The following is an 18,627-nucleotide window of genomic DNA, read 5'->3' as shown; positions in this document are numbered from 1 at the left end:
TGCTTGTATCGTTTGGAGGTTGCAAGGGGCACACAAACATCTCTGGAGTCAAGCAAGACTTTCAGATCCTGGTACAAGGGGGAGCGGTTCCAATGGTGATTATCATAAACACATAATACATACTTTAAAAAGCATAGTTTCAAAAGGCAACAGAGTAAACTGCAACAATGAATTTGATAATGAAGATCAACAGAGTGAAATAAAGAGCATCTCTGGATGGTTTAATTGTCCATGTAGGTCCTGTAATAGTGCATTACATACTGTACATACAGCGCCTTCAGAAAGTATTCACACCCCTTGACTTACTCCACATTTGGTTGTGTTACAGCCTGAATTCAAAAAGGTATTAAATAGATTTTTTTCTCTCTGTTACATCTGCTCCTGCCATGCCATCTACTTCTCATCCTGTGTCTCCCTAACCTGCCGCCACTTCCCCAGTGCTCTCTCCCTCTGTGTGTGTGTGTGTGTGTGTGTGTGTGTGTGTGTGTGTGGAGACAGGTATGCTGGAGGCGGAGCAGATCCCTACCAGCTGCAACATGTTCCATAATCAAGCCTTTACAAATACTCAGCCCTGCCACTTCCACACTGCTAGTTTGTAGACTCTGCTCAGTCTGCGGTTCAAGCTGTTTGTTCCTGCATAGATCTTGTTATTCTCTTGTGCCTGGTTTTCCCTAGCCTGACTCTGCTTTTCTCTCCGCTACAGTTCCGTCCGCTCTGACTCTGGTCACTGTCTCCAGTCACTCGTCTCGTCAGTCCTGCTTCCCTGCCCTGGACCCCCGCACTACTGCTTCCTTGGATTCTGCTCTGGACTTGCTTACCCTGCCCCTACTCTCCTTGCTTCAGCCTCAGCTCCTGGATCCCTGCTACCCGCCCGAGCTTCCCCTGGCCTGCACCCCCCCCCCATCCCCCCCGCCCCGCTTTTCAATAAATACCTTATCCCTGTCTCCACGTCAGAGTCTGCACTTGGGTTCACCTGCTCCGCCCCGTGAAACACTCTCTTACCCAATCTACACATAATACCCAATAATGACATAAAGTGAACATATGTTTATAGACATTTTTTTGATGTCTATGTGTTGAAAATGAAATTGTGAAATATGCCATTTACATTAGTATTCCCACCCCTGAGTCATTACATGTTAGAATCACCTTGCCAGTGATTACAGCCATCAGTCTTTCTGGGTGAGTCTAGAGTTTTTCACACCTGGATTGTACAATATTTGTGCATTATTCTTTAATAAATTATTCAAGCTTTGTTAAGTTGGTGGTTGATCATTGCTAGACAGCCATTTTCAAGTCTTTGTGACGTGGTGAGGTTGGACCCAGGTGCAGAGAAGAGACCAGACCAGGAATCAGTGGTTAAGGATAAACATAATACTTTACTGAGAAACGGTAGTCGCAGGATCACAGTAAGCATAGATGATTAGATGTTAAAATGGTGCTGGAATAGTGGAGGCAGCGCATGTTTTCTTACGACTTGCGGTAACTCTCTGTGGTTCTAAATCAATAGTTTAGTAGTCTGAAAATGTCTGAAAAATGTACTTGTTCTACCATGCTGTAGGTCATGTAACTGTTTGTTACATGCAATAAGCTTTCCAGACAGATGTCGCTCTCCAGTTTTGTGGTGAAACAAAGGTGTGGTTTAATTTATTCTGCCACTGTGTCTTATTGTCTCGGCCTTTAGGCCTATATATCACTGTGTTAAGGCATATGAACTAACAGGTTACAGAGCAAACAATGCAATTATCACAACATATAGGTTGAAAAATTGCTTTTTTCCCCTGGCTTGGCTTCCCCGGTGATTTTACCCACCGCTATTGATCAGCTCTTTTTTGGTGCTCTTATTGGTCAGGCATTGGAAATTCTCCGTGGTCTGTGTTGTTGAATCTGTGTTGGAAATTCACTGCTCGACTGAGGGACCTTACAGATAATTGTATGTGTGGGGTACAGAGATGAGGTAGTCATTACAAAAATCATGTTAAACACTTTTATTGCACACAGAGTCCATGCAACTTATTATGTGACTTGTTAAGCACATTTTTTACTCCTGAACTTATTTTGACTTGCCATAACAAAGAGGTTGAATACTAAATTGACTCAAGACATTTCAGCTTTTCATTTTTAATTACTTTGTAATAGGCCAGTGACACATAATCTCAATTGAATCCATTTTAAATTCAGACTGTAACACAACAACATGTGGAGAAAGACAAAGGGTGATTACTTTCTGAAGCCGCAGTAGATCTATTCACCAGTAATCCTCAGGCATCATTTAGAAACACACAGCTAAGCTCACTATTAGTGCTGTTTGACACTGCAACAGGAATATTCACAGTGTCGTAAGGGACAGCAGACTAAAAAGCTATTCTGATACACACAACCTGCCATCTAATGGCATATTTCATTGACACAATCACGTCAACTTCCATCGTTGTCTAGACTATTTTGGGTAGGCTGATTTGGTGTGACGTTAAACTATAGGGTTTGTAATACTGACTTTAGGAAGATGCTGAAGAGTTTATTGCTAATAAACAGTAGTACTTCATTTGTATTCCTACATCTGTTGTGAGGTTTAAACAGGCTGAAAAGTATGGAACCATTTTCCTGCTATAATTCCACCTTCAATTCAAATGGGCAGATGGTAGGAATATGCTTCAACAGGAAAGGCACACACGAGACAGACATTATGTCATACCCTGTTGTAAATATGTAAGTTAAATATTGAGCATGAGAAATATATATGATATTGTTTGTATTCTAAATGTCATCTAGCTAGCTGTAATATACATGGCAAGTTGCAATTGTATTTTAATACTGGAACTCCCATGAAGTCAACTTGTGTGTTTTTGAGTCATAAAATAAAGATATCTCTCTCTCTCGCTCTCTCTCACACACACACACACACACACACACACACACACCCCCCCCATAACAGCAGCAAAATTACACAAACAAATAACAGGAGAACTCCTACACAAAAAAGCAGCCTGGTCCTTAAACACACTGTAACTGTTAAAAAACATTACAGTGTGTAATGAGAACGTTTTTGCGAACATATCATTTAAAAACCTCCTACTAAGTGTCTCTATATCTACTGTTAATAGAAACATGGCTTTAGTGTTGTTGATGTTGTTGTCACTTGTGGGATGAAGGTTTATGTCCAGTTCACCCAGTGGGGCCTGGGGAACTGTTGGTGATGTGTAGTACTGTAGTGAGCTGTTCCTCCTAACAGACATGGAGCGTATGGTGATGTGTAGTACTGTAGTGAGCTGTTCCTCCTAACAGACATGGAGCGTATGGTGATGTGTAGTACTGTAGTGAGCTGTTCCTCCTAACAGACATGGAGCGTATGGTGATGTGTAGTACTGTAGGGAGCTGTTCCTCCTAACAGACATGGAGCGTATGGTGATGTGTAGTACTGTAGTGAGCTGTTCCTCCTAACAGACATGGAGCGTATGGTGATGTGTAGTACTGTAGTGAGCTGTTCCTCCTAACAGACATGGAGCGTATGGTGATGTGTAGTACTGTAGTGAGCTGTTCCTCCTAACAGACATGGAGCGTATGGTGCTGAGGAGCTGATAGGCCTAGCTGGATGACCAGAACTCTGGCTTTTCATCAAAACAGTCCTTCTTCCACCATTCCAGGTCAAATCTCAATCTGGATGGTGGGAGAGCGAGAGGGTGGGAGGAGGGGGGGCAGAGAGAGGGGGGAGAGACACAGCGAGAGAGAGAGAGAGAGACAATTAGACCAAACCAAATCATGAGAATACAAAAAGTTAATTACTTGACACATTGGAAAGAATTAACAAAAAAACTGAGCAAACTAGAATGCTATTTGACCCTAAACAGAGAGTACACAGTGGCAGAATACCTGACCACAGTGACTGACCCAAACTTAAGGAAAGCTTTGATAATGTACAGACTCAGTGAGCATAGCCTTGCTATTGAGAAAGGCCGCCGTAGGCAGACCTGGCTCTCAAGAGAAGACAGGCTATGTGCACACTGCCCACAAAATGAGGTGGAAACTGAGCTGCACTTCGTAACCTCCTGCCAAATGTATGACAATATTAGAGACCCATATTTCCCTCAGATTATACAGATTCACAAAGAATTAGAAAACAAACCCGATTTTGATAAACTCCCATATCTACTGGGTGAAATACCACAGTGTGACATCACATCAGCAAGATTTGTGACCTGCTGCCACAAGAAAAGGTCAACCAGTGAAGAACAAACACCATTGTAAATACAACCCATATTTATGTTTATTTATTTTCCCTTTTGCACTTCCCTTTTGTACTAACCATTTGCACATCGTTACAACACTGTATATATACATAATATGACATTTGTAATGTCTTTAGTCTTTTGGAACTTCTGTGAGTGTAATGTTTTCTGTTCATTTTTATTGTTTATTTCACTGTGTATATTATCTACCTCACTTGCATTGGCAATGTTAACATATGTTTCCCATGCCAATAAAGCCCCTTGAATTGAAATGAGATAGAGAGGGGGGTGGGTGGGAGGAGGGGGGGCAGAGAGGCGGGGGAGACACAGTGAGAGAGAGAGAGAGAGAGAGAGAGAGAGAGAGAGAGAGAGAGAGAGAGAGAGAGAGAGAGAGTGTGTAGGAGGGGGGGCAGAGAGAGAGATATTTAATTCATCATCATATCCAAAGACGAGGTGTTATTGTGCTAGTTCTCCCATCATCTACTCCACAGTTTCAACTCAAAACAACAGTCCCCTGTCAGTCAGTCACTCCCTCTTCCTGACACTCTAATGTCGGAGTAGAGACTTCCTCTGGTTTGCTTAAGGAGCAGGACCAAACCTTGTCATATTATTCTTCCTGAAAGTGATTAAATCATGTAATGTTCCCTGCCAAACTCATCATAACATCCTGGCCAAGTGTGACACTCATCCAGACACATTATAGAGCAGTGGATGCTGGAATGGCATCAAACAGTGGAGGCTGGAATGGAATCAAACAGTGGAGGCTGGAATGGCATCAAACAGTGGAGGCTGGAATGGCATCAAACAGTGGAGGCTGGGATAGCATCAAACACCTGGCAACCACGTGTTTGATGTATTTGATACCATTCCACTCATTTCGCTCCAGTCATTACCCCGAGCCCGTCCGACCCAATTAAGGTGCCACCAACCTCCTGTGTTATAGAGGGTGTCTACAGTACACTCATTCCACCCATTTCCAGGAACATAGGAAACCCCAAAACACACAACCTTCCCTGAAAGACCACATGCACACTTAGAACTCATCAACTACTTCTCAGATAGAGTTCAGTGTGTCAAATCAGAGGGCCTGTTGTCCGGACCTCTGGCAGTCTCTATGGGGGTGCCACAGGGTTCAATTCTCGGGCCAACTCTCTTCTCTGTATACATCAATGATGTCGCTCTTGCTGCTGGTGATTCTTTGATCCACCTCTACGCAGATGACACCATTCTGTATACCTCTGGCCCTTCTTTGGACACTGTGTTAACTAACTTCCAGATGAGCTTCAGTGCCATACAACTCTCCTTCCGTGGCCTCCAACTGCTCTTAAATGCAAGTAAAACTAAATGCATGCTCTTCAACCGATCGCTGCCCGCACCTGCTCGCCCGTCCAGCATCACTACTCTGGACGGTTCTGACTTAGAATATGTGGACAACTACAAATACCTAGGTGTCTGGTTAGACTGCAAACTCTCCTTCCAGACTCACATTAAACATCTCCAATCCAAAATTAAATCTAGAATCGGTTTCTTATTCCGCAACAAAGCACCCTTCACTCATGCTGCCAAACATACCCTCGTAAAACTGACTATCCTACCGATCCTTGACTTCGGCGATGTCATTTACAAAATAGCCTCCAACACTCTACTCAACAAATAGGATGCAGTCTACCACAGTGCCATCTGTTTTGTCACCAAAGCCCCATATACTACCCACCACTGCAACCTGTACGGTCTTGTTGGCTGGCCCTCGCTTCATACTCATCGCCAAACCCACTGGCTCCAGGTCATCTACAAGTCTCTGCTAGGTAAAGCCCCGCCTTATCTCAGCTCACTGGTCACCATAGCAGCACCCACCTGTAGCACGCGCTCCAGCAGGTATATCTCACTGTTCATCCCCAAAGCCAATTCTTCCTTCGGCCGCCTATCCTTCCAGTTCTCTGCTGCCAATGACTGGAACGAACTGACAAAAATCACTAAGGCTGGAGACTCATATCTCCCTCACTAGCTTTAAGCACCAGCTGTCAGAGCAGTTCACAGATCACTGCACCTGTACATAGCCCATCTGTAAACAGCCCATCTATCTATCTACCTCATCCCCATACTGTATTTATTTATTTATCTTGCTTCTTTGCACCCCATTATCTCTACTTGCACATTCATCTTCTGCACATTCTACCATTCCAGTGTTTAATTGTTATATTGTAATTTCTTCGCCACCACGGCTTATTTATTGCCTTACCTCTCTTATCCTACCTCATTTGCACATGCTGTATTTAGATTTTTCTACTGTATTATTGATTGTATGTTTGTTTATTCCATGTGTAACTCTGTGTTGTTGTATGTGTCGAACTGCTTTGCTTTATCTTGGTCAGGTCGCAGTTGCAAATGAGAACTTGTTCTCAACTAGCGTACCTGGTTAAATAAAGGTGAAATAAATAAATAAATAAAAAGAAGTAAAGCATGGCTGAAATTCCATAGTAGTGTACGTTTGTGAGTGTGGGATAGTCAGTGGTGGTTTATCAGTAAAATAGGCATCAACTTTAAAAAATATATTTTACTTTCTTTGCCTTGAAAAGTAAATGAACATGTACAGGCAACCACCAGCAGGTGTCTCCTAACCATCCAATAAGAGGATCTCTAACCAGGTTGCCAGATTGGTGATAGATGACCATGCTTAACGGTTAAGATAACGTGAAGGTGATACAACTAAAAATGTTATTTCCCTTCTTCTCTTAGACTGTTTCTGAAACTGTCTTCCCTACTTCCCCACAACCAATCAGAGTTGTGCCGACAGTGCTGCACTCATGGCGAGGTAAGGTCGGTTGAGCATGTTTGTGTGCCGGACAGGATATGGTTACTCCCCGCACTTCCTCCTGTGTTGCAGATTAAAAGTGCCCTATGCAAACTTACCCTTTCATCAAATAACATAAGTTCTTATCTGGACTTTACTTTCTGCATGACTGGCTGAAGTTCATATCCTACAAGATACACATTAAACCTTTTAACAGTATGTCTGATGACCGGGTCTCCTGCGTGCCACGACTATGTTATCATACAAACGCTAACTCTGTGTAGACATAAATAGAACTGGAGAATTTGACTGGAATACCTTTAGTTCTGGGTTGGGTTCTATTTCCCAGCTGTATTTGAAGCAGACAGACACCACTTTGGCCCATTGATTTAGTAGAACCATAGTAGAACCACAGAAACCCACTTGTGGTTCCATGCTGCTCCCAGTCTCTCCCCACACATGTCAATAATCTACTCCACCATCCAGACTAGCCACATCTCTGAGCTCCAAAAGTATTGGTACAGTGACAAATGTTTTGTTGTTTGTGATTTGAAATGATACAATGACTATGAGGTTAAAGTGCAGACTGTCAGGTTTCATTTGAGGGAATTTTTTTATCTATTTATTTTTGAACCGTTTAGAAATTACAGCACTTTTTGTACATAGTCCACCCATTTTAGGGGACCAAAAGTATTGGGACAAATTCACTTGTAAGTAGTCAAAAGTTTAGTATTTGGTCCCATATTCCTAGCACACAATGATTTCATCAAACTCTGACTCTATAAACTTGTTTGGATGCACTTGCTGTTTGTTTAGGTTGTGTTTCAGATTATTTTGTGCCCAATAGAAATGAATGGTAAATAATGGATTGAGTCACTTTTATTGTAAATAAGAATAGAATGTTTCTTAACACTTCTACATTGATGTGGATGCTACCATGGTTAAAGATAATCCTGAACGAATCCTGAATAATGATGAGTGAGAAAGTTAGACGCACAAATATCATATTTTCAAATTGGACAAAGGTAATTGTCAATTATGAGATTATATTAGATCAATTAGAGAAGCCATCTCTCATTCCATCGCAAGTGTTGGTGTAATTTCAGCCGCTGACATACAGTTGTTTGACCTATAATACAACACAGTGGGAGATAAATCTGAAATCAGAGATGCAGGTGCCTCTCTTGATACAACAACCTCACAGCAACGTCATAATCAAAACCGTCTTCTGACCCCAGCAAGTGATTGGTCATGTCACTCTGCACAATGTCATTGAGGGCACAGCAATGCGTGAGGGCCGGGCTAGCATGCGGCAGGAACAGTTTGAGAAAAAGAGAGGCGTTGTTATCCACTGGGCAGTTTGTCAGATTTTGGGTTCTTTCTGCCCCCTCTTCCCTCCTCCTGGCCCCTTGTGTGAATCTGGCTCCAAGTAGCGGATTAGAGAGAGTCCTTTCTACTGAGAAACTAGCACTGGACAGCCAGCACAACCACTTGTTATTCTGGGGGGAGAGGAGCACGAATCATAGACAACACTTAAAACAAACTCAATTAGTAAAAATAAATGACCTCTGTGGTGTTTTTTGGCAGGGGTGACAGTAGGTCACCTCTAAGTTCTGTACACACATTAAAATCATAGCGAGTTACATTTACTCACACATATTCTATTTACCAATCGGAATATTTCTCATAATGACTTTATGAGAAACAGCTATGCAAAGTAAATTATTACCTCCACAGGTAATTGCAGGTAGTGCACTACTTTAGACCAGGACTCATAGTGCACTACTTTAGACCAGGACTCATAGTGCACTACTTTAGACCAGGACCCATAGGGCACTACTTTAGACCAGGACTCATAGTGCACTACTTTAGACCAGGACCCATAGGGCACTACTTTAGACCAGGACCCATAGGGCACTACTTTAGACCAGGACCCGTAGGGAATAGGGTGCCATTTGGGACGCATCTGTGGTCTTGAATCCACATCATGATTCAGGGGGTGAACCAACAAGGACATGTCTGCCCTCCAGGATGTTGATTTTGGAGCCATTGCTGGCAGTCTGAGAAAAGTAACTCAACAGGAAATAGTGTTGACTAGTTTGGAGTAGATGAGTACCAGTCTCCTCAACACATCTACCCACATGGCAGAGGTCTTCCTCATCAGTTCCAGCCTTTCTTATCACGTAAGAACACAGCAATGAGGAAGAGCAGCATCGTGATGAAAGCTCTGACCGACCAGTGGGTCAGAACTTATTGAGTCAAGTCGGACACTTTCATCAGCTATGGAAACTAAAATAATTACTAAACCTACGCAGTACGCAAACCATGGACGGTTCGTTCAATGACCCTTAAACTTTACAAGAGTGCAAAAGAGATCCGACTAATCCGATCAACTTTTAAAATGTCTTGACCTATCTGTAAGAATTGAGAAATCAAATTGTCCCTATTGCTAAATGCTAGACCACTTCTAAGATATGGCTATGAGCCAACAGAGCCAACACTCATGGACTGTCATTATAATTCCTCCACAACCCTACCTGGCTTATCTTGACACCTCAGTGCCAGACTCAGCAGCAGTGTTTTGCAGACTACACCTCTCTCAGAATAAGTTGACATACCACTCACCCCTCCCACCACTGCTTATCATAGACCACAGTAACCCCAGAACCACTTCCCTCTCATTGGCTAAATCTTATCATAAGTGAGCGTAATGAGCCTCTTCAGTTTGAACATGTTGAGACGTAAACATGTTGAAACGGCAGGAGGATTTCGCAGTAGGAATACTGAGTAATACTGTTGTGTTGAATTCCTTGAAGGAACTACCTGAAAGTACTTATACAATTTCCTTTTGAATGCCAGGTAAATACCAATGGAAACTAGTGCTGCCAGAAACTGTCCCCACAGGATTTCACAATCGGAAATAGAACAAAAAAAATGGACCATTCCTGAAATCTCTCTCCTTTGGCCGACCAAAAAGCTAACTTCGACGGCAACTGTTGTTGGTAGTGTGATCTGTTCTGTTTCCTGCATCTACCTGGGAACTGGGAAGTCCTGTTATTATTTCCATTTCACCCAGCCCTGAAGAGGTCATGGGAAAAGGTGTTAGAGGTCAAGGGTCAAGGGAGCGATGATGACAGAGGACTGGCGTGCCCCCTTTCCCTTTCCTGTGGACCTCCCACCTCCATGTTAAAAGATGTCATCACTCTCAAAGAGTTATCCTTTTGAGTCATGTTTCCTTACCTTTGTGACATTGGTTTTGTGATTTAGGGGAATGGTAACTTTCCATTAGTGTACATTTTGAAGGTCATACTGTTGTGTTTTTGTTTGAAGCTTTGTGCCAGCTGTTACTGAGTGTTCTTTAACAACACTGATAGTCGCAGAAGTTTGAGATACTTGTTACCAAAGAGATAAAACAATTCGTTTTATCAACTGTTATTACTACTCTCTACTAAGCCCCAGAGGACATCCTGAGAGTCCACTGAAGTCACATAGAGATATGATGATGAGGCCTTGACCCCATATCATAAATACTTTATTCATCCCAGAGGGGAAATTTGTTCAATTAAGTTTCCCATACAGTTCAGTTTTTTTCCCCAATACAGTTAAAGTGATTGACCCAAAACTCCCATGCAACTCCCATGCTAACCAGTGGGAGTTGCAATCAAGATGGAGTCGCAATCAATGAAACATTAGAGCTGCCTTCTACCTTTTGTTTACACGACATGGTCCAACCGTGCAAACTCATAGAGCAAGATGCTAACTTTTCCCTCTGAGATTGACAGTTGGCTTTTAGAGATCGTAGATCTCAGGGAAGGTGACGTCACATTCCGATGCTAACAAAAAGGCTCCTCTTCATCAAGAACACATGAAACAACCACAGTAGGAGACAGATGACTAGGGTTATGAGAAGCACTCATAACTTAGCAAACATAACCCTGGTCACATTGTGTCTGCTGTGTCAGTTCTGAAGAGGCTTGTTCCCAGGACTCTTTAATTTATTATATTTTGTTTTATTTCACCTTTATTTAACCAGGTTGGCCAGTTGAGAACAAGTTCTCATTTACAACTGCGACCTGGCCAAGATAAGACAAAGCAGTGTGACAAAAACAACACAGAGTTACACATAAACAGTCAATAACACAATAGAAAAATCTATGTACATTGTGTGCAAATGTAGAAGAGTAGGGAGGTAATGCAAAAAAATAGGCCATAGAGCCGAAATAATTACAATTTAGCATTAACACTGGAGTGATAGATGTGCAGATGATGATGTGCAAGTAGAGATACTGGGGTGCAAAAGAGCAAGAGGATAAATAACAATATGGGGATGAGGTAGTTGGGTGTGCTATTTACAGATTGGCTATGTACAGGTACAGTGATCGGTAAGCTGCTCGGACTGCTGATGCTTAAAGTTAGAGAGGAAGATATAAGACTCCAGCTTCAGTGATTTTTGCAATTCGTTCCAGTCATTGGCAGCAGAGAACTGGAAGGAAAGGCGGCCAAAGGAAGTGTTGGCTTTGGGGATGACCAGTGAAATATACCTGCTGGAGCGTGTGCTACGGGTGGGTGCTGCTATGGTGGCCAGTGAGCTGAGATAAGGCGGGGATTTACCTAGCAAAGACTGGAGCCAGTGGGTTTGGCAACAAATATGTAGTGAGGGCCAGCCAACGAGAGCATACAGGTCGCAGTGGTGGGTAGTATATGGGGCTTTGGTGACAAAACGGATGGCACTGTGATCGACTACATCCAGTTTGCAGAGTAGAGTGTTGGAGGCTATTTTGTAAATGACATCGCCGAAGTCAAGGATCGGTAGGATAATCAGTTTTATTTGTAGTTGTCCACATATTCTAAGTCAGAACCGTCCAGAGTAGTGATGCTAGTCGGGCAGGCGGGTGCAGGCAGCGATCGGTTGAAGAGCATGCATTTAGTTTTATTAGCATTTAAAAGCAGTTGGAGGCCTCAGAAGGAGTGTTGTATGGCATTGAAGCTTGTTTGGAGGTTTGTTAACACAGTGTCCAAAGAATGGTGTCGTCTGCTTTGAGGTGGATCAGAGAATCACCAGCAGCAAGAGCGACATCATTGATATATACAGAGAAAAGAGTCGGCCCGAGAATTAAACCCTGTGGCACCCCCATAGAGACTGCCAGAGGTCCGGACAACAGGCCCTCCGATTTGACACACTGAACTCTATCTGAGAAGTAGTTGGTGAACCAGGCGAGCCAGTCATTTGAGAAACCAAGGCTATTGAGTCTGCCGATAAGAATGAGGTGATTGACAGAGTCGAAAGCCTTGGCCAGGTCGATGAAGACGGCTGCACAGTACTGTCTTTTATCGATGGCGGTTATGATATCGTTTAGGACCTTGAGCGTGGCTGAGGTGCACCCATGACCAGCTCGGAAACCAGATTGCATAGTGGAGAAGGTACGGTGGGATTCGAAATGGTCGGTGATCTGTTTGTTAACCTGGCTTTCGAAGATTTTAGAAAGGCAGGGCAGGATGGATATAGGTCTAAAACAGTTTGGGTCTAGAGTGTCTCCCTTTGAAGAGGGGGATGACCGTGGCAGCTTTCCAATCTTTGGGAATCTCAGACGATATGAAAGAGAGGTTGATCAGGCTGGTAATAGGGATTGCAACAATTTCAGCGGATCATTTTAGAAAGAGAGGGTCCAGATTGTCTAGCTCAGCTGATTTGTAGGGATCCAGATTTTGCAGCTCTTTCAGAACATCAGCTGTCTGGATTTTGGTGAAGGAGAAACGGGGAGGGGGGCTTGGGCAAGGTCCTGTTGGCCGGGGTAGGGGTAGCCAGGTGGATAGCATGGCCAGCTGTATAAAAATGCTTATTGAAATTATCGATTATCGTAGATTTATCGGTGGTGACAGTGTTTCCTAGCTTCAGAGCAGTTAGCAGCTGGGAGGAGATGCTCTTATTCTCCATGGACTTTACAGTGTCCCAAAACTTTTTGGAATTAGTGCTACAGGATGCTAATTTCTGTTTGAAAAAGCTAGCCTTAGCTTTCCTAACTGACTGAGTATATTGGTTCCTGATTTCCCTGAAAAGTTGCATATCGCGGGGGCTATTCGATGCTAATGCAGAACGCCACATGATGTTTTTGTGCTGTTCAAGGGCAGTCAAGTCTGGGGCGAACCAAGGGCTATATCTGTTCTTTGTTCAACATTTTTTGAATGAGGCATGCTTATTTAAGATGGCGAGGTAAGCACTTTTAAAGAGCAACCAGGCATCCTCTACTGACATTCTCTACTGACTCTGAAGGACACTGGTATCATTAGCCTCACCATGGCAACAACACATCCATGGTGTTGGAGACTACACAAAAGTAGCAGTAATGTCCTTTTTGTGACTGTTTACAAAACACCTAGGGAATGTATTGAGTAGGACACAACATTTTAAACATTGCAGATATAATTACAATGTATATTGAATGGACAGGGTCCTCTATTCTGAATGAGAGAATCGTGTCAACTCTCTATGTTCAGGTTACATGAGAATGTTGCGCCCCACTAAATAAGCCCATGGAGTGTCACCTTTTCGACCAGGAAATGGACTCAAGGAGGATCAGAAACTGATTGGCTACTCACAGTCTCGGCACAGGAAGCACTTGCAGAGGCACACACACAGACAGCACAGGAGCAGGGCTGCCACACAGGATACTGAGATGATAGTAGTGAGGGCCGGACCAACTGCAACACACACACACACACCATGTTTACCAACAGACATATGACAACCCATGAGATGTGGATGGCGCCGGAGGGGATGGCTGCCGTCTTATCGGCTCTTAACCAACCGTGCGATTTTGTTTGTTTTTCGCGTCGTTCATAATTTGTTTTGTACATAATGTTGCTGCTACCATCTCTTATGACCTAAAAGAGCTTCTGGACATTAGAACAGCGATTACTCACCTCAGATTAAACAAAGAGTTTTTCTTCAATGAGTCGGACGGGAGGGATATAATACAGACACGCGAACATGCCCAGATCCCTGTCATTGGCTGGAGAAGAAAACTGAGATTTCGCGGAAAAGGATCAGGGTGTCTTGTAAGGATCAGGTGACGAGTGGCTAATCTGCCTTCGCCTTCTGCCTTTGCCTGCTAACTAATGTTCAATCGCTGGAAAATAAATGAGACGAACTGAAGGCACGTATATCCTACCAACGGGATATTAAAAACTGTAATATCTTATGTTTCACAGAGTCATGGCTGAACGACGACATGAAGAACATACAACTGGCGGGTTATACACTATCGGCAGGATAGAACAGCAGTCTCTGGTAAGACACTTGGCGGGGGCCTATGCTTATTTGCAAACAACAGCTGGTGCTCGATATCTAAGGAAGTCTCGAGGTTTTGCTCACCTGAGGTATCTCATGATAAGCTGTAGCACAACACTATCTACCTAGAGATTCTAGACAACCTTTACTCCACACACAGAGACGCATACAAAGCTCTCCCTTGCCCTCAATTTGGCAAATCTGACCATATTTCTATCCTCCTGATTCCTGCTTACAATCAAAAATTAAAGCAGAAAGCACCAGTGACTCGGTCTATGAAAAAAGTGGTCAGATGAAGCAGATGCTAAGCTACAGGACTGTTTTGCTAGCACAGACTGAAATATGTTCCGCGATTCTTCCGATGGCATTGAGGAGTACACCACATCAGTCACTGGCTTTATCAATAAATGCATCGAGGACGTCGTCCCCACAGTGACTGTATGTACATAGCCCATCCCGAAGCCATGGATTACGGGGAACATTCGCACTCAGCTAAAGGGTAGAGCTGCCGCTTTCAAAGGTGCGGGACTCTAACCCGGAAGCTTATAAGAAATCCCGCTATGCCCTCCTACGAACCATCAAACAGGCAAAGCGGTAATACAGGACTTAGATCGAATCGTACTACACCGGCTCCGACGCTCGTCGGATGTGGCAGGGCTTGCAAACTATTACAGACTACAAAGGGAAGCACAGAGCTTCCCAGTGACACGAGCTTACCAGATGAGCTAAACAACTTCTATGCTCGCTTCGAGGCAAGTAACACTGAAACATGCATGAGAGCATCAGCTGTTCCGGACAACTGTGTGATCACGCTCTCCGCAGCCGATGTGAGTAAGACCTTTAAACAGGTCAACATTCACAAGGCCGCAGGCCCAGACGGACTACCAGGACATGTACTGCGAGCATGCGCTGACCAACTGGCAGGTGTCTTCACTGACATTTTCAACCTCTCCCTGTCCGAGTCTGTAATACCAACATGATTCAAGCAGACCACCATAGTCCCATTGCCCAAGAACACTAAGGTAACCTGCCTAAATGGCTACCAACCCGTAGCACTCACGTCTGTAGCCATGAAGTGCTTTGAAAGGCTGGTCATGGCTCACATCAACACCATTATCCCAGAAACCCTAGACCCACTCCAATTTGCATACCACATCAACAGATGATGCAATCTCTATTACACTCCACACTGCCCTTTCATACCTGGACAAAAGGAACACCTATGTGAGAATCCTATTCATTGACTACAGCTCAGTGTTCAACACCACAGTGCCCTCAAAGCTCATCACTAAGCTAAGGACTCTGGGACTAAAAACCTCCCTCTGCAACTGGATCCTGGACTTCCTGACGGGCCACCCACAGGTGATAAGGGCAGGTAACAACACATCTGCCACGCTGATCCTCAACACAGGGGCCAATCAGGGGTGCGTGCTCAGTCCCCTCCTGTACTCCCTATTCACTCATGACTGCACGGCCAGGCACAGCTCCAACATCCATCATTAAGTTTGCTGATGACACAACAGTGGTAGGCCTGATCACTGACAACGATGAGACAGCCTATAGGGAGGAGGTCAGAGACCTGACCGTGTGGTGCCAGGACAACAACCTCTCCCTCAACGTGATCAAGACAAAGGAGATGATTGTGGACTACAGGAAAAGGAGGACCAAGCACGCCCCCATTCTCATCGATTTGGCATGATCCTCAGAAGGTTTTACAGCTGCACCATCGAGAGCATCCTGACGGTTTGCATCACTGCCTGGTATGGCAACTGCTCGGCCTCCGACCGCAAGGCACTACAGAGGGTAGTGTGTACGGCCCAGTACATCACTGGGGCCAAGCTTCCTGCCATCCAGGACCTCTATACCAGCCGGTATCAGAGGAAGGCCCTAAAAATCGTCAAAGACTCCAGCCACCCTAGTCATAGACTGTTCTCTCTGCTACTGCACGGCAAGCAGTACCGGAGCGCCAAGTCTAGGTCCAAGAGGCTTCTAAACAGCTTCTACCCTCAAGCCATAAGACTCCTGAACAGCTAATCAAATGGCTACCCTGACTATTTGCATTGTCAACCCCCCCCCACCCCCCCTTCTACGCTGCTGCTACTCTGTTATTATCTATGCATAGTCACTTTAATAACTCTACCTACATGTACATATTACCTCAATTACCTCGACTCCTGTGCCCCCGCACATTGACTCTGTACCGGTACCCCCTGTATATAGCCCCGCTATTGTTATTTACTTATGCTCTATAATTATTTGTTATTCTTATCTCTTACTTTTTTTAGTTATTTTCTTAAAACTGCATTGTTGGTTAAGGGCTCGTAAGTAAGCATTTCACTGTAAGGTCTACACCTGTCGTATTCGGCGCATGTGACAAATACAATTTGATTTGATAGCATATACCATTTAGCAGGCGCTTTTATCCAAAATGACTTACAGTGCAGTGAGCGCATACATTTTGGTAAACAAATCTGACCCTCGGGAATGGAAGCCAGGACCCTGGCGTTGCTAGTGTCATGACCAACTGAGCCAGACAGGACCACAATATTGACTTCAAGGACATTAAACTATGCCTCATGTTGACCATAACTCATGATATGAGCTTCACAACAAGAGAGATAGATGTACTGTGGAAAAGGCTTGATGCTTATTTTGGTTTTCCACTTCCTGGAAACTGTAGCACTTAATGGTCTATCAAACGAGCCATAATTGTACATAACTAGAATAGCAACTGAAGCTTTCCTAGGAATCACTCCCCCAAATGGATACAATCACAAAACTAGATCAGGACAGTGTTACAATACAGGATTTCAACACACAACTCTACACATGTTGAACCACAATGCAGACCTGCGTTCAAACAGTGGTCCCAAGTCCTGGGCTTGATTGACCTCTCCTGGCGGAATGGACCCAAAACAATAGTCCTAAAAGTGCAAACCCTGCCCATCGCACTCCGTGTATGGCATTTGAAAAAAAAATACTATTTGAACCCAGCACTGTCACATTGCGAGGGCTGTTAAGCAGACTTGTCTTCATAAGCAGAACAAATCTGGGTGACACTTTATTTAAAAAAAGTATCATTAATATACCTTTATTAGATCAATTATAAGACATGTATTAATGATTTACTGCTAATATATAAATCTTTATTGAGCCAATGTGATTCTCTGAGCTGCTCACCATTGAGGTTGACGGACATGGGCGAGTCCAGGCCTCGGTGGTGCACCATGCATTTGACGGATAGGTCGTGGGGCAGACCCTCCTGGAGGAGGAGGGTGCTGGTGACCAGGGTGGTGCCGTCCCCCTGGTCGTAGGATGAGGACACGGACGGCCCCAGCGTCCGGTTGTCCCCCTCCACATTCCATACCATCTGGGCTGCAGGACGGGCTGCGGCTGTGCAGTTGGCCTCGATGATCCCGCTGGAGGCCATGTAGGTGATCTCTGGGTTGGGCAGCACTGAGGGAGACATCACACACAATGGATGAGAGATCATGTTTATGGTGAATGACAGTATATACAGTGTAAGACAGTGGTTCCCAACTCCAGTCCTCCAGGACCCCCAACAGTGGTTCCCAACTCCAGTCCTCCAGGACCCCCAACAGTGGTTCCCAACTCCAGTCCTCCAGGACCCCCAACAGTGGTTCCCAACTCCAGTCCTCCAGGACCCCTAACAGTGGTTCCCAACTCCAGTCCTCCAGTACCCCTAACAGTGGTTCCCAACTCCAGTCCTCCAGTACCCCTAACAGTGGTTCCCAACTCCAGTCCTCCAGGATCCCCAACAGTGGTTCCCAACTCCAGTTGGTGTTATCTTGTCTGGTGTTATCTAGTCTGGTGTAATCTAGTCTGGTGTAATCTAGTCTGGTGTAATCTAGTCTGGTGTTATCTAGTCTGGTGTAATCTAGTCTGGTGTAATCTAGTCTGGTGTAATCTAGTCTGGTGTAATCTAGTCTGGTGTAATCTAGTCTGGTGTAATCTAGTCTGGTGTTATCTTGTCTGGTGTAATCTAGTCTGGTGTAATCTAGTCTGGTGTTATCTTGTCTTGTGTTATCTTGTCTTGTGTTATCTTGTCTGGTGTGGTCTGACTGATCTTGTTATCTTGTCTGATGTTATCTGGTCTGGTGTGGTCAGACTGATGTTATCTGGTCTGGTGTTATCTGGTCTGGTGTAGTGTTATCTGGTCTGGTGTGGTCTGACTGGTGTTATCTGGTCTGGTGTGGTCAGACTGATGTTATCTGGTCTGGTGTGGTCAGACTGATGTTATCTGGTCTGGTGTGGTCAGACTGGTGTTATCTGGTCTGGTGTAGTCAGACTGATGTTATCTG

The 18,627-nt window shown here is 44.3% G+C and overlaps 1 protein-coding gene across 2 annotated transcripts in view; it reads right to left on the bottom strand.

Annotated features, from left to right (window-relative positions):
• Positions 1–2,105: 2,105 nt before the first annotated feature.
• LOC106593712 (nectin-1) overlaps positions 2,106–18,627 on the bottom strand; it is a 36,124-nt gene continuing 19,602 nt past the window's right edge. For both annotated transcript variants that reach the window (XM_045698212.1, XM_045698213.1), the window contains exons 6-8: positions 17,486–17,761; positions 13,615–13,716; positions 2,106–3,657 (exon numbers count right to left, since the gene is read on the bottom strand). In XM_045698212.1, coding sequence (XP_045554168.1) covers positions 3,653–3,657; positions 13,615–13,716; positions 17,486–17,761 — 383 coding nt within the window. In that variant the 3' untranslated portion in view covers positions 2,106–3,652. The remainder of the gene's footprint in view (positions 3,658–13,614; positions 13,717–17,485; positions 17,762–18,627) is intronic.

Source organism: Salmo salar, chromosome ssa16, assembly GCF_905237065.1.
Source record: "Salmo salar chromosome ssa16, Ssal_v3.1, whole genome shotgun sequence".
Classification (NCBI taxonomy): Eukaryota; Metazoa; Chordata; class Actinopteri; order Salmoniformes; family Salmonidae; genus Salmo; species Salmo salar.
This window is presented reverse-complemented; position numbering and strand designations above follow the sequence as displayed.